This window comes from Rhinoderma darwinii, chromosome 7, assembly GCF_050947455.1.
Source record: "Rhinoderma darwinii isolate aRhiDar2 chromosome 7, aRhiDar2.hap1, whole genome shotgun sequence".
In the NCBI taxonomy this organism is placed as follows: domain Eukaryota; kingdom Metazoa; phylum Chordata; class Amphibia; order Anura; family Rhinodermatidae; genus Rhinoderma; species Rhinoderma darwinii.
Window position 1 is genome coordinate 67,445,340 of NC_134693.1, and position 25,178 is coordinate 67,470,517.

At 42.1% G+C, this 25,178-nt stretch overlaps 1 protein-coding gene across 1 annotated transcript in view; it reads left to right on the forward strand.

The window, feature by feature from the left end:
- The window catches only part of PDE4DIP (phosphodiesterase 4D interacting protein), a 188,777-nt gene that overhangs the window by 41,810 nt on the left and 121,789 nt on the right, over nt 1–25,178 (forward strand). The window contains exon 2 of the mRNA XM_075833503.1: nt 14,147–14,223. Within this exon, the coding sequence (XP_075689618.1) occupies nt 14,147–14,223 (77 nt within the window). The remainder of the gene's footprint in view (nt 1–14,146; nt 14,224–25,178) is intronic.

Consider the following 25,178-nt stretch of genomic DNA (forward strand, 5'->3'; position numbering starts at 1 on the left):
TTGATATCTGAACTGGGCTGGGTAGAGTTGTGGAGAGAACGACATCCATATACTAGGGAATTTTCTTGTTTCACTCCTTCCAGGTGGGCATTGTCCAAAATAGATTATGGTCTCTAAGACTAAATATTAAATATGCACCCAATCACGTATCCGACCATGCCCCATTGCAGGTGGAACTAGAATTATATGACAGAAGAGCGAGCAAAACTAATTGGAGGATACCCCCGTTTTGGATTTCATTGATTTGATCCAGTGATCGTATACCAGACCAGTTAGGTCAATTCCTGGAGTTTTATCACTTTGAAAATAATTTGCCGTTAAAATGGGACATTCTAATGGGCTTATTTGCAGGGCTGCAATATTTCTTTTGTAAAGAAGGAGTCTTATAGAATAGAAAATGACTTAGCTGAGTCATGTAAAACCCTAGAGGCAGTGGCGTAACTACCACTGTAGCAGCCATAGCGGCTGCTACGGGGCCCGCAGCATGTGGGAGCCCTTGCAGCCAGCTGTCACGGTCCCCCGACGCCCGGTGGCGCCGCACGCAGGCGCTATGTCTGCTATAGCGGTAGCGATGCCACATTCAATAGTGTCTGCGTCCATCGGACGCAGATGCTATTGAACACTATGACAGCAGGGAGGTATCTCCCTGCTCTGCCATAGGCTACTGTACCAGTGGCATAGCTCTAGGGGTCGCAACGGTCGCAATTGTGGCCGGGCACATAAGCCTGGGAGGCCCACAGGGCCCACGTAGCCACATAGCGCTGACCGCGCTGGTCCTGCTTCCAGAATGCTGGAGCAAGTAGCTGACGTCTCCTTGCACCAGCATTCACTCTGCCGTGAGTGGGTCGGCGCAGGCAGGCATGATGTTGTGACGTCATCGCGTCTGGGGGGCATTATACTGTATGGGGGCATTATACTGTGGGGACAGCTATGGATGGCATTATACTGTGGGGGAAGCTATGGGGGGCATTATATTGTGTGTGCAGCTATGGGACATTATACTGTGTGGGGGGCAGCTATGGGGGCATTATACTGTGGGGACATTATACTGTGGGGACTGCTAAAGGGGCATTATACTGTATGGAGGCATTATACTGTGGGGGCATCTATGGGGGCATTATATTGTGGGGGCAGCTATGGGGGGCATTATATTGTGGGGGAAGCTATGGGGGGCATTATACTGTGTGAGGCAGCTATGGGGGCATTATACTGTGGGGGCAGCTATGAGGGGTATTATACTGTGGGGGCAGCTATGGGGGGCATTAAATTGCGGGGGCAGCTATGAGGGGGCATTATACTGTGTGGGGCATTATATTGTGGGACAGCTATGGGAGGCATTAAACTGTGAGGGGCAGCTATGGGGGCATTATACTGTGTGGGGCATTATACTGTGAGGACTGCTATGGGGGCAATATACTGTGGGGCCTGCTATGAGAGGCATTATACTGTTTGGGGGCAGCTATGGGAGGCATTATACTGTGGGGATAGCTATGGAGAGCATTATACTGTGTAGGGGCAGCTGTGGGGGGCATTATACTGTGTGGGGCAGCTATGGGGAGCATTATACTGTGGGGGCAGCTTTGGGGTTATATTGCTGCATGGGAGTAACTATGGCACATTATGCTGTATGGGGAAATTTCTCTTGGTATTGTACTGCATGGGGGCATCTGTGTGGGCATTATACTGTATGGGGCATCTGTGTGGGCATTATGCTGTATGGGGCATCTGTGTGGGCATTATACTGTATGGGGCATTATACTGTATGGTGGCAGCTATGGGGGTATTATACTGTGGGGGCACTATGGGAGCATGATACTGTGTGGGCTGAACCGGGTGTGTATGGGAAGGGATTGGGTGGGATTAGAGCCGTGGCTTAAAATAAAATAAAAATTGGCGCTGCGCGCCGCATCAGTTGGCCCTCTTTGTGATACTTGAAAGTATAGCACTGTCTAGAGGGAGGGCTGTATAGCACTGTATGGGGAGGCTTTATAGCCCTGTCTACAGGGGCCACTGTATAGCATGGTCGGCAGGGGGGCTGTATAGCACTGTGGAGGCTGTATGACACTATTTACAGTGGGGCACTATCTACAAGGGCGAGCTTTGTGTGGCACCCAGGGGAGGGGGCCCCAGTCCAAAATTTGCTATGGGGCCCAGTATTTTCTAGTTACGCTCCTGCCTAGAGGCATCCTTTTTGTCAGATCCTATGGAGGTTAGGAGGGTGGCATGTTTACAAAAAGGCAGTAGATATATGCTATAAGAGTGGTAGGAAACTATTCTTCCTTAAACAGAATGCCTTTGAAACAGACAATCATTCTAACAGATCGCTAGCTTGTATAAGTGCACACTAACCAGTCTTCTTCGGCTATTTTACAGATCCTACATGAGGACGGACAGGTCAGAACAAATAGTGGATAGATTCGAGAGATTCTATAATGACTTATATCTCCTGTACTAAGTACTCTGTAATAGAGTTAAGGGCATACCTGGATGATATCGCGTTCCCATCGTTGACATCGGAGGAGATATTCTATGCTCTAAAGGGCATGTCTAAAGGGAAATTGCCTGGACCCAATGGTATTCCTCTGGAAGTGTATAATGAATATGTAGATGTATTGGGTCCAGTACTGTTGAGTATGTTTAATGCGGCTTTTTCTTTGTGCCAATTACAAACTTCTTTATATGAGGCTACAATTGTGGTATTGCTAAAACCAGATAAAGATCCTAAGGAGTGTGGGTCTTATAGACACATTTCTCTTCTCAATATTGATTATAAAATATTGGCCAAAATGTTAGCAAAACGGCTTAACAATGTTATCTCTTCCCTGATTCATGAAGACCAAGTGGGATATCCGAAGAGTCCAGGCGGTTTCCTAGGTGGGGGAAGACATGGGCCTTGGCTTCACTTGATGTGGCCAAGGCCTTTGATTCCGTGGAATGGTTGTTTTTGCGTGAAGTACTGTCTAGATTCAGATTTGGTCCTTGGTTCTCCAAGTGGGTTTCTATTTTGTATCATAGCCCAAGGGCAATTGTTCTAGTGAAAGGCATGGCGTCCTCCTTTGACCTAGGCAGGGGAACCAGGCAGGGCTGTCCTCTGTCCCCACTCTTGTTTGCTATAGCTATTGAGCCGTTGGCACTGAGGATTCGTCAGGATTGCGGGTATCGGGGAGTGTGTGTGGGGCATAGAGCATGCAGGATAGGCTTATATGCCGACGATATGATTCTATTCATGTCGGATGTGGATATAACATTCCCTAGAGCAATTAACTTAATAATGCAATTTGGCACATACCCAGGTCTTTGTATTAATTGATCAAAATCGGCATTAATGCCTTTATGGAGAGTAACGTGGCCTGACATTTATTTAACTTTTTCGGTAGTTAATGCGTTTAAGTACCTTGGAATTTATATCACCAAAGTGCCAAAAGGTTCACATTCTAGGAATGTTTACCCCTTAGAAGAGCTCTTTGTACAAAAGTTTAAATCCTGGCGAACTCTCCCCCTATCTGTGGCAAATAGAGTTAACTTAATTAAAATTATACTTTTACCTAAAGGTCTTTACTTATTGGAACACACTTATGGTCCTGTTCCCAAAAAGTTTTAAAAAAAATTGAACTCACTGATATCTTCCTTTGTATGGGGTAGCTCTAGGAGGAAAGTGGCTTTGGACACTTTACAACATCCCAAAATGTATGGGGGTCGGGCACTCCCTGATTTTTATTTTCTGAGCGGCCAGCAGCGCTACTTGACAACATGGTTGACTGTGAACAGACTTTGCCATTTTCTGAGTTTTGCCTGGGTCAGGCGGTCAATTTGGTGGACCTATGGTCAATTTTAGAACAACCTGCGCTGTTTAAGGGGAAATTATTATTACTACATAAAGTAGCTCATCAGATGTGGGGGCAGCCAGGGATCTGTGGGATTTGGGGATATGCCGGAGGAAACTCCATTGTGGGATAATCCGATATTTCCTCATCTTCAACTGTTGGAGGGGGATACATTCTGGAAGTCCTAATCTATTCTCAGCTGTAAGGATATTTATAAAGATGGGCTACTCCTGTCATTTGTGTAATTTCAGGAACTTTACAAAATAAATCGTACACACTTCTATCGCTATCTACAGATCAGACACACCCTTGCTTCGTAGTTTCAGGGAAGGGGCCCCCTCATTTCTAATTTCCCTTTGATAGAAATCTTGAGAACACAGGGCCCCAAAGAGATTATTTCCAAATCATACACTTATCTCCTTAATTCTAAGGTGGAATCTCGGTTGCTTTCGGCTGAAGAGGCCTGGCGCGTGATTATCCAATCTCTTTCAAAACAGGATTGGGGAGAAGTCTTAGAATCTCATATGTATGTGACTACCTCAGTAAATAATAGGTTAACTCAATTGTATATAATTTACCAATGTTACCTTACTCCGATTAACCTTCACAGGATGGGTTGTCTCAGCCACACTGATTGCCATAGATGCCATTCGCAGGATGCCAATTTTATAGGCCGTATATGGGATTGTCCGTTTATTAGTTTCTATTGGGGGGAGGTTACTAAAGTTTTGGCTCAAATTATTTTTCGGGAGGTACCACTTACACCTGAGATCTGTCTGTTGGGATTGATGCCTGAGGAGCAGTGGTCTCATTATTTAAGAATTTTCCTATGGGAAACTCTATTCCTAGCAAGGAAAACTATTGCACTCCTTTGGATGGCGGACAGGACTCCGTCGATATCTCAATGGAAATGCCTAGTTAATAATGTGATTCCTTTTGAGAAAGTGATGTACAGCAATAGAAAATGTTCATGGAAAATTGACAAGAATTGGGGTCTACTATGGATTTCTTCACCTTTGAGTCATGATTCTGTTTCCTCGACTCGTTCCGCTATTGTTGCACTAATTGATGTTTAACCATGTATGTATCTCTGTATGATTCTTATTGCTCAGAATTATCTTGTTAATTTATATGTGTATTAAGCTAGATTTGTCATGTCGTATGATAATTCTGTATAATTTCTATTAGGATAATGCATGTGTAGTATTGTTTTATTATGACTACTATACAAGCTTGAGTTCAATAAAACAAGTTTAAAAAAAAAAAAGATCACTAAAAAAAAAACCTCTCTCCTGTCTAGCCTTCCTTCTGACTTTTCCTGGCCTCTTTTCCATACTTCATCGTCTGTTCTACAATCATTCTAGCTACAGTTATTTTCTGTAACCCCTTCAGGACCAAGCCCATTTTGGCCTCCAGGACACAGCTGATTTTTTCAAATCTGACATGTGTTACTTTATGTGGTAATAACTTTGGAATGCTTTTACCTATCCAATCGATTCTGAGATTATTTTCTCGTGACATATTGTACTTTATGTTAGTGAAAAAATTTGGTCAATAAATTCAGTATTTATTTCTGAAAAATACCAAAATTTTGAGAAAATGTGCAAGAATTAGCATTTTTCTAAATTTAAACATATCTGCTTGTAATACAGATAGTAATACCGCACAAAATAGTTACTAGTTAACATTTCCTATATGTCTACTTTGTCTTTGCATTGTTTTTTGAACGTCCTTTTATTTTTCTAGGACGTTACAAGGCTTAGAACTTTAGCAGCAATTTCTCATATTTTCAAGAAAACATTTTCATGGATCAGTTCAGTTCTGAAGTGGCTTTGAGGGCCTTATATATTAGAAAGTCCCCATAAATCACCCCATTTTGAAAACTGCACCACTCAAAGTATTAGAATCAGCATTCATACAGTGTTTTAACCCTTTTGGCGTTTAACAGGAATTAAAGCAAAGTAAAGGTGAAATGTACAAATGTAATTTTTTTTAATTTGTAATACATTTTTCTTTGTACCAAAGAAGGTTAGACCCGAGAAAAGCAACTCAATATTTTATTGAGCATATTTTTCAGTTTTTAGAAATATCCCACATGTGGCCCTAGTGTGAAAATGGACTGAAACACAGGCCTCAGAAGCAAAGGAGCACCTAGTGGATTTTGGGGCCTCCTTTTTTTTAGAATATATTTTAGGCACCATGTCAGGTTTCAAGAGGTCTTGTGGTGACGAAACAGTGGAAACACCCCAAAAGTTACCCCATTTTGGAAACTACACCTCTCAAGGAATTTAGCCAGTGGTTTAGTTAGCATTTTGACCACACAGGTTTTTCGCTAAATATGTTGGAATTAGTCTGTAAAAAAATGAAAATCTTTTTTTCTGAAAAACATAGACATTTTTAATATTAACAAAGAATAAAGAAGAATATGCACCACAACATTTGTAAAGCAATGGCTCCCAATTACAGCAATACCCCATATGCAGTAATAAACTGCTGATTGGACCAACAGCAGGACTCAGAAGGGAAGGAGCGCCATTTGGATCTTGCTGGAATGTTTTTCGGTGCCATGTCGCGTTTGCAACGCCCTGGAGGGACCAAAACATTGGAAAACCCCCAAAGGTGACCCCATTTTTGAAACTACACCCCTCAAGGAATTTTTATAGGGGTATAGTGAGCATTTAGACCTGCATAGGTCTTTTGCAGAATTTATTAGAATTTGGCTGCGAAAATTAATATCAAAGTTTTTTCCACTAAAATGTTGAATTTTCTCATTTTCACAAGGGGTAAAAGAGAAAAAAAACAACAACATTTGTAAAGCAATTTCTCCCGATTACGGAAATACCCCACATGTGGTCATACATTTTTTAATTAGAAATTATTTAACCCTTTCACGACTGATCCATTTTTTTGCTTTCTTATTTTCGTTTTTCACTCCCCTTATTCCAAGAGCCATAGCTTTTTGCTTTTTTCATCAATAGAGTGGTGTGAGGGCTTATTTCTTGCGGGAAGAGTTGTAGTTTCTATTGACACCATTTAAAGTACCATAAAATGTACTGGGAAACTGAAAAAAAATTATTTGCGGGCTGAAATTGGAAATAACAGCGATTCCTCCAGATTTTTGGGCTTTTCGTTTTTACAGCTTTCGCCGTGCGGTAAGAACTAAGATTTTACTTTATTCTGCGGCTCAATACAATTATGGTGATACCAAATTGATATAGTTTGTTTTTATACTTTACTACTTTTACAAAGAAAAATCTATTTGTTAAAATAATAAATTGTTTTGTTTCACCACATTCTGAGAGCCGTAACTTTTATATTTTTCTGTCGATTGAACGGTATGAGGGCTTATTTTTTGTGGGACGAGCTGTAGTGTTTATTGGTACCATTTTTTGGTACATAAAAATGTATAAAAAAGTTGTACTAATTTTTTTTTGGTGAGCTAAGGTCACCGTGCGAGTTAAATAATGGTACATTGTGATAGTTCGGACTTTCTTTTACGGACATAGCGATACCAATTTTGTTTATTTTTTTTACATTACTTTAAAAGAAAAATTTGAAAAGGTGGGTTTTTTGGACTTTTAAATGTATTTTTTTCACACTACTAATAACTTTAATTCTTTTACACATTTTATTAGTCCCCTAGGGGACTTGAACCAGTGATCATTGGATCGCTGGTACAATACACTGCAATACTAATGTATTGCAGTATATGGTTATTCTTACAGGCTTCTGTAACAGCACGATCGCTGTTCCTGTCCGTTAGTCCCGGGTGTCAGCTGTAATACACAGCTGACACCCGCAGCGTAAGGAGCAGTCTCAGCATGTGAGCCGGCTCTATACATCAACCCCCGCACCATGACGTGCTATTAAGTCATAGAGCGCAAAGGGGTTAATGCACAGCGGATGGTGAAAAGTGAAAATTGCAATTTTCCACCGGTATGCCATTTTAGTGCATAATATGTTGTGGCCAGTTTGTGCTACTGAAGACAAATACCTCTTAAAACATTAAGAGGGTTCTCCCGGGTATGACGATGCCATATATGTGGGCGCAAACTGCTGTTTGGGCACGCTGCAGGGGTCAGAAGGGAGAGAGCACTATTTTGCTTTTGTAGCGCAGATTTTGCTTGGTAGTAGTTCTGTTTGGGGTTTTACGAGTATTTCAGTTTATAATGTGGGGGGGGGCATATGTAAGCTGTGCGGAGTACATCAAGGCATAATAAGAGGGTATCATAATGCGGTAAATAAATAATAATCCGCAGATGTGTGGCCAGTGTCGCACTGATAAATGGTGCCCAATCTTATCCGCTTTTGGAACGCTCTGCACATTTTGCCTCGCCATATTCTGAGAGCCAGAACTTTTTTATTTTTTCTCCACCGGATCTGTGTGAGGGCTTATTTATTGCGGGACAATCTGTAGTTTTCATAGGTACCATTTTGGAGTATATGCGATTTTTTGATCACTATTTATTCAATTTTTTGCAAGCCAGGTGACCAAAAATCAGCAATTCTGACAATGTTTTGTAGATTATTTTTTACAGTGTTCACTGTGACATATAAATGACAATTTTACTTTATTCTGTGGGTCGGTACAATTACGGCATATAATTTTTTTTCTGTTTTGTGGCGTTTGCACAATAAAATCACTTTTATAAAATAATTTATTTTTTGTGTCACCACACTCTGAGAGCCATAACTTTCTTATTTTTCAGCCAAAAAGGCTGCGTAAGGGCTTGTTTTTTGCAGGACGGGTTGCAGTTTTTATTGGTACTATTTAGGGGTACACGTGACTTTTTTATCACTTTTTTATCACTTTTTATTCTTTTTTTTGGAGCTGTGGTGACCAAAAACTAGTGATTCTGGCATAGTATTTTATAGATTTGTTCATAGTGGGGGAAAAATAACACTAAAGTTTTATAGTTTGGGTCGTTACAAACGCGGTGATACCAAATATGTGTACTTTATTTAACGTTTTCATTTTATTCCTGTAATAAAATCTTATTATAGGAAAAAAGCAGTTCTTGTTTTTTTTAACATAACTTTTATTTTTACACTTTTATTAACTTTTTTTGACTTTTTTTTTCTGTACCACTAGGGGACTTGAGGACTTGCAGCTTTGATAGCTGCTATAATACATTACACTGCCTAGGTAGTGTAATGTATTCTAACTGTGATTGTGATGTGACAGTCACTCTGACAGGAAGCCTAGGAGGACCAGCCTCCGGCTGCTCCTCTTAAGCTTCCGTACATGGCAACCCGGAGGCCATTGTCTGGCCTCCGGTTGCCATGACAAGCATCGGCAGCCCCCTCAATCAGTTTGTGGGAGCTGCTGATATGCTTCAAACCCCTTAAATGCGGCGATCACAATCGGGCGCCACATTTAAGGGGTTAATTGCCGAAATCAGCGACGATGGTCCGCTGACCGGCAAGACTGGAGTGTCAGCTGTCGGACAGTGTGCGCCGGGAACTGATCCGCAACTGTACGTCCTGGTGCGGGAAGCAAGCCGTCTCCAGGATGTACAGTTGCGGTGTAGTGCGGGAAGAGGTTAAGGCTGGTTTCACACACAGCGATTTGCTATGTTTTTGGGGTCTAAAATACTGCAGCCAGGTGTTTGCTTGATGTCTTTAGTAAATTAAGAAAATGTCTATATACACATTTATGTTTGTGCCATTTTTAACAGCGTTTTTTGGGGTTAGTGGTGTGCAGCATGTTTTTTTTTCCTTACAACTTTCTCCTTATAATTTCAAAAAACTCCTGAAAAAATGCTTATACAAAAAGACACTATTTTACGTAAATACCAATTTCATGTAAAAAAAAACACCAAAAAAGAATGCTTAAAATTGCAGGCCATTTCCATGTATATTTTAAAATGCAAAAAAAAATCTGTATGTAGGAGGGCCAATGGTTATTTAACTAACTCCTTTTACCTGCCTTTCGTAGCTTCTTCTTGGGCTTTAGAAAAGCCCCAGTATTCCCTTTCTGGCCAATATATCCCAAAAAGTCTCTAGTATGTAAAAATGTATAATGCCTGGTGTTAGCCTGCTTGTCATATTGAGCACAGCTGCACTGAACTGTATGACATTGCAAACTTACCTTTATTCATGACTTATTCCGTTCTAACCCTTTCAACCTCCTGGCTATTACAGAAACATGGCTACACCTGTCTGACACTGCTTCTCCTTCTGCTCTATCAAATGGTGGTCTCCATTTATCTCATGCCCCCAGATCTGAGAACAGGCAGGATGGAGGAGTAGGCAAACTTCTTTACCCACACTGCACCTTCAAGGTCATTCCCCCAGTACCCTCACTCTCATTTTGCTGCCTGGCTTCCACAATGCCTATAATCTGAAACACCAACTCTCATCATGGGTGACTTTAACATCCCCATTGATAACCCAATCTCCTCATCTGCCTCCCAGTTTCTATCTTTAACCTCCTCCCTAGGTCTGTCACAACTTACTTACTCTCCTACACATGAAGACGGGCATTCACTTGACCTGGTCTTCTTCCGTCTCTGCTCAGTTTCCCTCTCCTGTCCCAATGTGGCCGCCAAACATTACAATAATACTCTCAAAAAATGTTTTGGATGAAGCAGCCCCCCCCCCTCCCACCGGGCAAAGATGTAAACAACCCTGGCAAACGCCTCAATCCAGCTTTCTTAAGCGGTACTCGAGATGGGCTAAACGTCTGTGGAAAAAAATTTGTTAAGCAGAACATATATCAGACATAATAAAAAATTATTCAAACACTACAGGTGCCGCTAAACACTTTATCGAAAAACATAGCAGTTCTTTGGAAGTTTTCAAGTTTTATGAATTTGAACTGGTGAGAAGACCGACTAGGGGAAGAAATTGGAGAAGACACCTCCTTAATAGAGAAGCCTATTGGATTCTTCAAATGGAAAGCCGTTTTCCAAAGAGTTTAAATTGGAGAGGGGACTTATCGTATCTATTAAATATAGTTTTTTTGGTTTTTGTTTTTCTCTCCCTTTTTTTGTTATATTCATTCCCCCATCAGTTTGTTTGGTGTATTTTGAAAACATTATGTCTGAAAATATGGATCCTCCTATTTAGGAAGTTGTATTATTTAAATAATATGGTCCGCTGATATATGAAAGAAAAACCCTCCCTTCTGCTGACATATAATCAACGCTACCATACACTCATTTCACATTTCATTGGGTTTCTTTACATCCATCAGTGGTACAAAAAATTTGTTTTACGAATTCCCGTTCTATAGGGTAAAAGTTTAGTCTGTTCTGAAAATTATTCTCACACTCATGCATGTGAGGAACAAATGGTAATTAATACTAATACCTGAATTATTCCAAATACGTGCTCTTGTACACAAAAAAATATACTAAAAATACATCTAACCATGTTTTGTTTGAAAAAAAAATTCTTAAACAAAAACATACACTACCGTTCAAAAGTTTAGGGTCACTTAGAAATTTCCTTATTTTTGAAAGAAAAGCACAGTTTTTTTCAATGAAGATAACATTAAATTAATCAGAAATACACTCTATACATTGTTAATGTGCTAAATGACTATTCTAGCTGCAAACGTCTGGTTTTTAATGCAATATCTACATAGGTGTATAGAGGCCCATTTCCAGCAACCATCACTCCAGTGTTCTAATGGTACATTGTGTTTGCTAACTGTGTTAGAAGGCTAATGGATGATTAGAAAACATTTGAAAACCCTTGTGCAATTATGTTTGCACCGCTGTAAACAGTTTTGTTGTTTAGAGGAGCTATAAAACTGACCTTCCTTTGAGCTAGTTGAGAATCTGGAGCATTACATTTGTGGGTTCGATTAAACTCTCAAAATGGCTAGAAAAAGAGAGCTTTCATGTGAAACTCGAAAGTCTATTCTTGTTCTTAGAAATGAAGGCTATTCCATGCGAGAAATTGCCAAGAAACCGAAGATTTCCTACAACGGTGTGTACTACTCCCTTCAGAGGACAGCACAACCTGGCTCTAACCAAAGTAGTAAGAGAAGTGGGAGGCCCCGCTGCACAACTGAGCCACAAGACAAGTACATTAGAGTCTCTAGTTTGAGAAATAGACGCCTCATAGGTCCTCAACTGGCAGCTTCATTAAATAGTACCCGCAAAATGCCAGTGTCAATGTCTACAGTGAAGAGGCGACTCCGGGATGCTGGCCTTCAGGGCAGAGTGGCAAAGAAAAAGCCATATCTGAGACTGGCAAATAAAAGGAAAAGATTAATATGGGCAAAAGCACACAGACATTGGACAGAGGAAGATTGGAAAAAAGTGTTATGGACAGACGAATCGAAGTTTGAGCTGTTTGGATCACACAGAAGAACATTTGTGAGACGCAGAACAACTGAAAAGATGCTGGAAGAGTGCCTGACGCCATCTGTCAAGCATGGTGGAGGTAATGTGATGGTCTGGGGTTGCTTTGGTGCTGGTAAAGTGGGAGATTTGTACAAGGTAAAAGGGATTTTGAATAAGGAAGGCTATCACTCCATTTTGCAACGCCATGCCATACCCTGTGGACAGCGCTTGATTGGAGCCACTTTCATCCTACAACAGGACAATGACCAAAAGCACACCTCCAAATTATGCAAGAACTATTTAGAGAAGAAGCAGGCAGCTGGTATTCTATCTGTAATGGAGTGGCCAGCGCAGTCACCAGATCTCAACCCCATAGAGCTGTTGTGGGAGCAGCTTGACCGTATGGTACGCAAGAAGTGCCCATCAAGCCAATCCAACTTGTGGGAGGGGCTTCTGGAAGCATGGGGTGAAATTTCTCCCGATTACCTCAGCAAATTAACAGCTAGAATGCCAAAGGTCTGCAATGCTGTAATTGCTGCAAATGGAGCATTCTTTGACGAAAGCAAAGTTTGAAGGAGAACATTATTATTTCAAATAAAAATCATTATTTCTAACCTTGTCAATGACTTGACTATATTTTCTAGTCATTTTGCAACTCATTTGATAAATATAAGTGTCAGTTTTCATGGAAAACACAAAATTGTCTGGGTGACCCCAAACTTTTGAACGGTAGTGTACATTTTTCAATCTTTATAAGAACAATTTTTTCTATGTATTATACTGATAATATGCATGGATATTACTTTTAAATACACTCTTCAAATTTTTTTGTTTTATAAAGAAAAGCTTTTGTCTATTAGCAAAATTTATTTCACATTTTGCATACGTATAAACTAGATGAATAATATTAATGAATAAGAACATCTATATTTTTTTAAAACTCGTGTTCTTGCTCACTTATAACACCATAAAAATATATTTGACAATATTTCGTTTGAAAAATATATTTTTCAACTGATAAATACAATTTGCATTTACGCATGCATTGAAGTGAATAGGAGCAGAGTTGCAGTACTACAGTACGTCTGCTATACAGTGTATGGAGCCATCTGCTTCAGACTCTGGCCACTGCGTAATATGTGGTGCTTGGAGGCAGCCGTAACAGCTGATTGGTGCGTTGTCAGGTTGTTGGACCCCCACTATCATATACTGATGACCTATTCTGTCCCTGGACCCAGACAACCCCTCTAAAGGCGCCACCTAGCCCCATTACAGTTAATGCCAGAACATGCATACAGTACAATTAATGCTGCCATCTATCCTCAATACAAGTAATGCTACCACTTACATTAATACAATTTATACTGTTACCCACCCCCAGTACAGTTAAAGTCGACTCACCGTAGTACATTTAATGCCGGCACTCACCCCCAGTACAGTTAATGCAGCCACACACATTATAATTAAAGCATATTGAATCCACAGTAAATGCTGTAAATGTTTGATCTGTGGGAGCTCAATGCTGGGACCCCCATTTTTGTCAGAACGCGGGTCCATTGACACTTTTGTCATGCATGCATGGCGATACCCATTGAAGTCAATGAGGAGTGATAGAAATACTGTTGCTCGGCTGTTTTCGCTACTCCCTATTCATGTACGTGACAAAAGTGAGTGTTAATGAACCCTCATTTTGACAGTTGGTGAAAATCCCAGCGATCATACTCGAACCGATCAGATATTAAATGTCTATGGTAGGAACACCCCTTTAATCCTGATAAATTTTCAGTGTTAAGACCTATCCACACGATGTAGTTTTTCTTACCGTGGTTTGTCAAAATTCAACAGGGGTGCATACATCCAAATGCAGATAATATAGATAGACGTATATAGTCACATAGGAATACTTACATAGCAGGAGAGAGAGATGCTAACACAAACAAATGGCCTAGCATTTACTAATAAATTGTCATATGTAAATTAATCCTAAGTTTTTTCCAATAAATATTCGTTTTTTTTTCCGTCTAGAATATTGAGCTCAAAGTGGAAGTCGAAAGCCTGAAGCAAGAACTTCTGGAAAAGCAGCAGCTCCTAGACAAATTCTGGTGAGATACCATCATAATCTTTGTTTATGTATTCTATATACTGAAAATTTACTCTTTTATAATTCTTTCAAGTAGGCGCTATCCATACAGAAACATATTCAGAATAAATTATTTCCTGCAGTAACCTTTCAACAGTTTTGAGATCTCAAAACTGCTGACAGAGTGATATAGGCAGGGTTGGCTCCAGGTTTATCTCGGCCCTTGGGCGACACAAACTTAGTGGGCCCCTTTGCGAGGAAATTCAGTAAAACGGCAGAAAACTTCCGTTTGTGCCCCCATATAGAAGTTAGACCCTGTTTATGCCCCCATATAGTAGATAGGACCCCAGTTTGTGCCCCGTATGTACAATGCCCTCTGTAGATAATGCTACAGTGCCCTCTGTAGTTAGTACCACAATGCACTCTGTAGACAGGGCCACACACCCTCTTGTAGATAGTACCACACACACCCCCTGTAGATAGTGCCACACACACACCCCACTGTAGATAATGCCACACACACTCCCCTGTAGATAGCCCTACATCCCCCTGTCTGTAGATAGCGCCATTTGGGCTCCCTGTAGGAGGGGAATCTTCATCCAAAGCAGTGCCGACGCTCTGGCCGGGGAATCCTCTCCTGGAGGAGCCCCTGACGTCACTATGCATATATGGATAATGACGTCAGGGGCATCTCCAGGAGCTGAATCCCCGGCCAGAGCATCGGCAATGCTCTGGCCAGGGATTTTGCTCCAGATGGTGCCCCTGACTACACTGTCCATATATGAACAGTGATGTCAAGGGCTTCTTGGTGGAGCGGAATCCCCGGCCAGAGCATCGGTAATGCTCTAGGAGGAGTCCATAACATCACTATCCATATATGGATAGTAACGCTAGGTTCTCCTCCAGGAGCGGAATCACCAGACAGAGCGTCGCCAACACTCTAGCCGGGGATTCCGGTCCAGGAGGAGCCCCTGACATCCCTGTCCATATATGGACAGGGATGTCAGGGGACCCCCCTAGGAGCGGAATCTCCGGCCAGATTATCCGGAACGCTCTGGGGAATTCCGCTCCTAGACGGCAGGTGGCTGAAGCATCCTCTGACAAAGCATCAGCGAAACGCGCGTCGGGCTCAGCAGCGGTCCCACCCTACCCCGGTCCTGATCTCCCGGCTGTCTTTGTACTTTGTAGGTATAGGTACACTGCCGTTTGTATGATATATATGTCTGTGATTGCACTTATATCTATTCATTTTCATTTACTAATCTGTGCAAACGTACCATATCTAGCACCTGCTTCAAATTTACGACTTATGCACTTTAAAAGTCTGGGCGATCTTTTGACCGGTTTTCTATCTGGGGGCCATGCTGCTTTCATGCTCTGATTCCATCTTTTTACGAGGGCTTATTTTACTGTGTATAGTTTTGTCTATGTGCTTGTTTGTGTCTAATTGACTTTAATAAAGGTTTTGTTACTTTTTCTATTATCTGGTCGTGACTTGTTTCTATTTTTGGTTTATCCTATTAGTCACTAGGACCATTGGTATATTTAGGGGCATTGCTCGGTCTGCTTGACGAGGATTTAGTTGTTGCACAGACTGGAGGTACATGAGATTCTTGTGGTCCGTATAGATGATCATGGGGTGAGCAGATGTCTCCATTCCTCCAAGGCCAACTTGACAACCAGTAACTCCAGATTCCCAATGGAGTAGGTGCGCTCTGCAGGAGATAACAGTTTGGAGAAGAAGCCACAAATCACTACCATACCCTTGGAGTTTTTTTGAAACAGTAGTGCTCCAACCCCAACGGAAGAAGCATCTACCTCTAGTAAAAACTGTCGAGAAATGTCCGGATGATGAAGAACTGAGGCTCAAGTGAAGGCGCTTTTGAGACTAACTCTGCCTCCGGAGTCCAGACCTTGGTGTTCACCCCCTTTTTAGTAAGAGCAGACGAGAAGTTTGGGATAAACTGACGGTAAAAATTTGCGAATCCCAGAAAACGCTGAATTGTCCTAAGGCCCTGTGGACGTGGCGACTCTAAGACGGACTTCACCTTCTCCGGATCCATCTTGAGTCCACGATAAGAAACAATATAACCCAGGAATGGCAGGGAATTTCTGTCGAACATGCACTTCTCTAGGTTTGCGTATAGGCGATTCCCCCTTAACCGCGACAGGACTTGGCGAACATGCTTCCGATGCTTCATCAGCTCTGGTGAATAGATCAGGATGTCATCCAAATATACCACCACACAGATATACAGAGGATCCCGCAAAAGATGTCATTCACAAATTCCTGAAAAACCGCTGGAGCGTTACACAGACCAAAGGGCATCTCGAGATACTCATAGGAACTGTTTCGGGTGTTAAATGCATTCTTCCATTCGTCATCTTCACTGATCTGGATCACGTTATAAGCCCTGCGTAGATCCAGCTTTGTAAAAATCATGTCTCCGCAAATTTGATCGAAGGGCTCTGAGATTAGCGGCGAGGGGTACTTGTTTTTGACCGTGATTTGATTTAAGCCACGGTATTCGATACATGGTTGAAGTGATCCATTTTTTTTCTTAACAAAGACGAATCTGGCTCTGGCCGGAGAAGAAGATTTCCTGATAAATCCCCTCTCAAAGTTCTCCTTGACGTAAGCCAACATGGCTTGGTCTCTGGCAAAGAGAGAGGATAGACCCGTCCACGAGGGGAAGGGACATGAAGGAGCAGTTCAATAGGACAATCATAGGAACCATGGGAAGGAAGAACCTCTGCCTCCTTTTTATTAAAAACATCTGCAAAGGTGGCATAATGTGTGGGTAGCCCAGAAAGTCACTGAGGCAATGGAGGAAGAACAGGACGAACATGTGGCAATCTATATTGTGGAATAAAGAGGAGATGCACGGCGCCACATAGTGCAGGTAAAACGAATAAAAATAGAAGTAAAAGGTAGCAATAGTAATATGCTCACCAATAAGAGTTTTGCTATTCAGACACAACTCTCATGTACACGGGAATTAAATACCCAAGGGTATGCTGCTGCCACAGTCCATTCCAGTAACCAGACATGTTACCGCCACAATTAGGAAAAAAGGAGAGAAAAGGTGGACCACAATACGGCGCTGCTATACATGTAATAAGGGCCAATGTATTGTAAAATTAATTGAAATAATTATCGAAATGGGCTACGCGTTATGACATTGAACTGATGTCTTCATCAGGCCAAAGATATGTCAAACAATACGCCATCTTAAATACAATTTGTTAACAACGAAAAAAAAAAACGCCAAATCTGCAAAAGTCAAAGATCAGTCATAACGTCATATAGGGGTCAAAGTGATGCAAGTCAAAACCAAAGGTTAAAAGCAACAAAGTTATTTAAATGCACAAATTATATATAAATATATTAAATTAAGTAATACAGACAATTCCTAAAAATAAGTTACTAAAAGAATATAAAGAAAGGTGAACCTCGTTAAGACAGGGTAGGGCGTAATACTTGATACGAATACAAAATTAATAACGGCTTATGCAACCACCAAAACTTCTGAATAAACAACTACAATTGTTTACTCACAACCTATTTGCAGGAGATTGGCAGGAGAAGTTTGAACCTGTGGCAGGCAGTGATGAAGACACTTGGATCCCCATTGAGGGATCTCCCTGGAACTCCAGTTGAGAAATGGAGCATGTAGACGAAGCCAAGGCAGGACCAGCAGAATAGGAATGATAGATTTTAGTAAGACAAAGAAGACAATCTGTTCTGAGTGGAGGATTTCGACTTGTAGTCTCAAAGGTTCTGTGATGGACAGTATAGGATCGGGCAGAGGTTGCCCATTCACAGAGGCGGCTGCCAGGGGTTTCTCCAGAGGAACCGTGGCCAGATAGAGACGATCTACTAGGTCCTGCTGAATAAAATTTGCCGCCGCACCCGAGTCCAGATAAGCAGAAACGGTGTGCGATTTCTCACCAGAGGCAATTTGGGAGGGGATATGGCATTTAGCATCGTTCCACCTATGGTTGTTCCTCCAACCAACCCTAGGTTTTTGAGTTTCCCGACTTTTGTGGACATTGACGCACAAAATGCAATACAGACACAGACCTGAAGAGCGTCTGCGCTGTTCATCCTGATCGGACAATTTGAGTCTGTCCACCTGCATTGGCTCTTCAGATGGAGCAACTGGAGAAGGCAGTAGTGGTCTCTGGAACATGGGTGCCAGTCTATAGGACCGTCTCTCCCGGCGAAACTTCTGAGCACGTTCCTGGATCCTCATGTCAATCTGGGTCGCCAACAGGATAAGGGCATCCAGGGTGGAAGGAAGATCCCGAGCTGCAAGCCCATCCTTGATGTGTGGAGAAAGTCCTTGCCAGAAAGTCGTCACCAAGGCCTCATTATTGTATGTCAGCTCCACCGCCAGTGGACGGAAGAGGATGGTGTACTCCCCTACAGTTGATTCCCGTTGTTTGAGGGTCAGTAGTGAGGCAGCGGCAGAAGATGTTCAATCCGGTTCTTCGAACACCGTATGAAAAGTCTCTAGAAATAGCGACAGATCAGAAAATTCTGAGCCCTCTCGTTCCAAGATGGGGTTTGCCCATGCCAGGGCTTTGACGAAGTGGAGAGAAATAATAAAAGCAACTTTGGCCTCATCAGAGGGGAAGTGGTGAGCATGTAACCTGAAATGGATAGTACATCGATTGATGAACCCTCTACAGGTCTTGGGATCCCCGTCATAGCGAGGAGGTGGAGGTAACAAAATTGCAGGACCAAGGTAGGCAGGAGAGATAGCAGGTGGTGGAGCAGTGGGAACAGCCAGGGGAGGTGCAGGAGAATGATCCAAATGACTTATAGTGGAGTTCTCCGCCTCTAACAGTTGATCCTGACGTGCCCGGTTGTCATGCATGTCCGTTTGTATAATTTGATCGACGGACTTGGGTTGGCCAGCGGGTTCCATGGCCTGAGCATACTGTCACGATTCTGGGGTATGTGGACCCACTAGGCTGTTCCGCCGTAGTGGAGTGGCAGCTGGCCAAACAGTCAATGGAAAGTTTTAGTACAAGAGTACCTGTATAAGAGTCCAGAGAGACACGAGATCTAGCAGACGCTATGGCACAGATGATTTGTGGCACAGTTGATGCATGGTGTCGCAGCTGATGCTTGGCATGGCAGATGACACTGGACGTGGCAGATGACACTTAGCGTGGCAAATGACACTGGACGTGGCAGATGACACTGGATGGGACAGATGACACTTAGCGTGGCAGATGAAACAAACACGACTCCAATACTAGAGTTCAGCTCAGGAACAAACACGGTTACAGGATACAGGAAGCAGGACACAGGAACACTGGGAACAGGATACAACTAAGGGACTATTTGCTGAAACTAACATGGCAAGACAACAACAACGCTCAGGCACAGGAAGGAGGGCAGTACGGAAATTAAGTGGGACAGGGTGCATGGGGATAGAATAGGCAATGTAATAGTGGTGTGCTGGCCCTTTAAGAGGAAACCAGGACCCGCACACCCTATGGGGGCGAGCAGCGGGTGGAAGCAGTACATGCCGGCGTTCCCAGGAAGGAGGAAGCCGGCATACAGGTATATGATGCTGGAGGCCGCCAGGGGAAGCTGGATAGCGACGTACGGCGGCCGCCAGCACTACAAATTGCCCCAAGTTTGATAACCTTTCTTTGTACTGCAATCCACCCATTCCTTCAATTACTTTGGTCGCCATTCTTTGCACCCATCTAGTTAATCCATGTCCATATTCCATATGTGGTCTGACTAGTGATTTCTACAGAGGAAAAACTTTGTTCTTGTCATGAGCATCTATGCCTCTTTTGATGCATCCCATGATTTTTATTTGCCTTGGCAGCAGCTGCCTGGCACTGGTTGCTAAAGGTAAATGTACTATCCACCAATATCCCCAAATCTTTTTCAGTAGCAGTTTTACCCAGTGTTTTACCATTTAATGTATAATTGTAAAATTAGTTTCCTTGCCCCAAGTGCATAACATTATATTTATCCACATTACACTTAATTTGCAATTTCTCTGCCCAAACCTCCAGCTTCCCCAAATCCCTCTGCAGTATTACATTATCCTCCTCTGTGTTGATTACTTTACAGAGCTTATTATCATCTGCAAATACTGAAATTATACTCTGTAAACCCTTTGCAAGGTTATTATTAAACATATTAAAAAGAAGAGGGCCCAATACTGACCCCTGTGGAACCCCACTGGTAACTGTGACCCACTCTGAGGATATACCATTAATAACCACTCTCTGTTTTCTATCACTGAGCCAGTTGTTAACCCAATTACACACATTATCCTCCAGTCCCAGCATTTTCATTTCATATACGAACCTTACATGTGGCACAATATCAAAGGCTTTTGAAAAGTCTAGATACACCACATATACAGCCTTACCCAGGTCCAGCATAGAACTTACCTCCTTATAGTAGCTGATAAGTCCTTGGCTACTGAAGTACCTCCCTGTCAGGACGTATGAAATATGTCCTTGTCGGGGAAAGGGTTAAATTTTTGGTAGAGGTGGGGACTCCATGTGGAGGGGATGCACAACCCAACTTTAAAAGCTTCCCACAACAACTGCACCCCAGCAACAGGTAAGTATTTAGGAAAAATGGCCGTCGTTAATATACTTACTGGAGTCATCCACTTGACTAGGGCAACTTAGATGAGGCAACACCACCCCCTGACCGTTTTTCCTTTCTAAGGCATTTTGAGAGATGACATTACAATGGGTGAAGGCATGCTTGAACTTACACGCAGACCATTATTTGCATTGTTTCTCATGAAATTGACAATGCAAGCTCATTTTAGAATTTGCTCCTTGACCCGTCTGTCCGGTCTGTCCTGCACCACCCACATCCTGAAAAGGACTGAGCCCCTTCTAACAGGTGCAGACACATGCAACCACAAAACAATGTGCAAAGGCCGCCACTCCCCGCCACTATATACTTAGCATATCCCCAGCATTCAGAATATATTCAATTCAATTAAAAGTGGTGGCGATCCATGGAGATCCCAGCATTGACCTGGGGCTAGCTACAACAATGGGAGCTATCCCTATGCTCCTCTCTAGGGTAGGGAGACTGGGAGAAAAAGTCCCAGTTCCAAAATGTTCATTAAACAGCAGAGTAAACATGTTAGAGTGTAACTGTATTAACATATTTTCTATAAAATCACCTGGCATATTACATGCTCCTCCAAGGGGGTCATATATTATGCCACATGTCCAAAGCCAGAAATTTATATAGGTATGACATCGCGGGAATTCAAAACCCAGGTTAGGGAACACGTGGGGGCATAGAGGGAGCAGAGGGTAACACTGAAACAGATGACATCCAAAAACTTAAACCAATTCCACGCCACTTTCTGTTGCACCATGCTTGTAATTCCAAACTGTTGAAAGTGAGGGGCATTGTTTATGTCATGCTTGGCATAAGAGGAAGCGACCTCATGAAAAACTATCACAATGTGAGACCAAATCGTTTTGGAGACTTAAAAAACTCCAACCCAAAGGGGCCTAATGAATCCTATGGGTTTGCATCATTTCTCTGACTGTCAATCCTACGTGGGTGCTCTGTCATTCCACGTTTTTTCGTTTTTAATCCTTGATCCTAAGTTATGTTTTTCTGTGTCCCATTTAAGTGTTTCACCTTTCATACATGGTATTCATCCTTTAGGTATACCAACCAAATCGGTTTATTTCCGATCGGTGGCCTGACTCTGCCAAGTAGAGAATGAGCTCCATAGAGTTTTGTGAACAATGACTGGGAAATTATACATGAATCCAACTGTATATTTCTATAGTTTATTATATGTTATATTTACAATCGTGCATCTATTATTGCAGTATTTTTCATTACTACATATATTCGCTTCTCTTGGACACAGCTGGGTCTTTGATGCTGGGAGAGCATGGTGTGTTGTTGTTTGGCATAGCAAGCAGGGTAGCCCGCTCTATGAACTATCAAGGCGTCACAAATAGGCTTCTACCTGGCTATACACGTTGTGCCTCATGACGTACACACTATCCCTCCATGTTTCACACACTTGCACCCCATTATCCATTTTATTTCTATTGAGGCACTTTACTCATTACTGCCCCCTATATTTCACTCATAGTATTACACTTGCACACACACACTATTCATTTATTATTTCTTACTACACATCCCATGCACCACACACCACTCCCCTCAAGACCAGTGGGAGTGGCTATTATTATTTAAAGCACCTGCTCACTCCTTCATCAGCATTTTCTGACCTGGCTGTGTCCATTTGCAAGTATGGCCTTTTTCTGTATTATTGCAGTTGTACATATGCAGGCTTGCACATTTTTTTACATTTTTTTATAAGACTTTGACTTTTCCACCATTATAATATGGTGTAGTTTGTCAGCATGTTTCGCACTTTTTATAATTTTTATGGCTGATACTCCCCTGGACTATGTCGGCCCATACCTTGATACTATGTAATACACATGTATTACTTTATTTATCGCTTCTTTAGTTGTTATGTAATCATACAAATTTGTGTTTTGTATTATTTTTATCTATTGTCACTATTAGTGTACACAATTTTATTAGTACCATAATCTGTATATGGGTCAGTTCACACAGAGTTTTTTTGACACGTTTTTTGATGTGGAAACCTCGTCGGAAAACGCATAAAAAACGTCCGAAAATGCCTCTCATTGATTTCAATGGGAGGCGGAGGTTTTTTTTTCCTGCAAGCGAAAAAAAGGGACATGCCCTATCTTAGGGTGTTAACGTCTCTGACCTCCCATTGACATCAATGGGAGGCAGAGAAAGCTTATTTCGCTGCGTTTTTTGCCCGCGGCGTTCAATGGCCGAGGGCGAAAAACGCCACGAAAATCAGCGTGCAGACAGAGCAAAATCTGCCTCTAAATTCCAAATGGAATTTTGAGGCAGATTTCTTGTCTGCAAAAAACTGTGTGTGAACCCAGTCTATGTTGTTCATCCTGCCCGTGGTTCAATTTCACTGCATCAATTTTTTGTTACGTTATATAAGGCACTGCAATGTTTATTTGTATTTATTATTTTTATGGCTATTATACTTTGTATCAAAGGTCCATGTTTAAGATGGTCAGCTACACCTTACAACATTGTGAAACTATGAATCTTAATTGTCATGTCCTCCAAACAACCAAGTGCTTGTTTTTCGATTGTTATGAAGAATATCTACTACCCTGGTGGAAGTGCGCATGCTCCCACGTCCTTGACAACTGGTTTCCGGCCTGGTATCCAACATGTGACGTACAGATGCCGGATGCGTGCTAACACACGATCGACGTCTAACGTCATGGGACACCTGGACCGGAAAGCCATGGCGTTACATACACGGAGCGCATGACGCCATTTATTTCCAAACTGTAATTTGTCATTGACTAATTATTGAACTTTAGCCGGAGTTCTTGTTTGATTGGAGGAGGGTGGTTTATAATGGACATACTAAACAGTCAGCACCACCCCCAAGAAGGCTCTCTAGCCAAAACGCGCATTGGGGTGGACGTCCCTCTGTTGGTATAAAATTATATGCTTATGTACACTAACAAGGCCATATGTTAGACTTATGAACTACGGCACTTTATTGCTATATTGAAATAATGTCTCATTTTGTTCTGTCATTCTGTTCACTTGGGGTAACCGCAGTATCTTTGTTAAACCTGTATTGTATACTTATACATACCACATTGAGGGGTTCCTTCTTGTTTTTGTGTGACTCATTTTTTAATCTGTTATTTTTAATATTGTTCTTATTGTGATCAACTACTGGTCTTCCAGCACTCATTTCTCTCTCAGTTTTGCAGTAAAATAAAGTGCTCAGTAAGGCAACACACCTCACTACATATCACTTAATCACATTTTCAAATTGAGAGGGGGGGATAATCGGAGTGCTACTTTAACAACACAACTGGCAACTGGAGGCAATGAACACTTCTCAATATAAAAGGCGCAGTCTCTTACAAGTCGTGGTTCAGGCTGGCGGTTGATTGCTGACAGTCTCACACTTTTGTCGGACAGAGTGAATGGCACTCCTCCCTGATACTGGAGATGTCCAGTAATTAAAGAGGCTCTGTCACCAGATTCTCAAATCCCTATTTCCTATTGCATGTGATCGGCGCTGCAATGTAGAGAACAGTAACGTTTTTTGAAAACGTTCATTTTTGGCCAAGTTCAGTGTTTATGTGTATGACGCTGACCAATCCGTGACCAGTCAGTGTCATACACTCATCTCCATTCATTTACAAGCAGCACAGCGTTCTTACTAGAACGATGTGCAGCCACATACACAAGTGTCCTGATAATGAATACACATGAAATCCAGCCTGGACGTCATGTGTACTCAGAATCCTGACACTTCTGACTCTTTTCTTTGAGATTGCAGCAAGCCGCTCGTAATCTCGCGAGATTACGAGGTAAACGAGATTTCATTTCTATTGCGAGTCAGAAGTGTCAGGATTCTCAATACACATGACGTCCAGGCAGGATGGTCATGTGTATTCATTATCAGGACACTAGATTAACGTTAATCAAGTGTCCTGATAATGAATACACATGACCATCCAGCCTGGATGTCATGTGTATTGAGAATCCTGACACTTCTGACTCTTTTCTCTGAGATTTCCAGCAAGAGAAACGAAATCTCGTTTACCTCGTAATCTCGCGAGATTACGTGTGGCTTGCTGAAATCTCACAGAATGGATTCAGAAGTGTCAAGATTCTGAGTACACATGACGTCCAGGCTGGATTTCATGTGTATTCATTATCAGGACACTTGTGTATGTGGCTGCACATAGTTCTAGTAAGAACGCTGTACTGCTTGTAAATGAATGGAGAGGAGTGTATGACGCTGACTGGTCACTGATTGGTCAGCGTCATACACATAAACACGCCCAGTTAAAAACACAATACACGCCCAGTTGGACATAATGAAAAAAAAACTC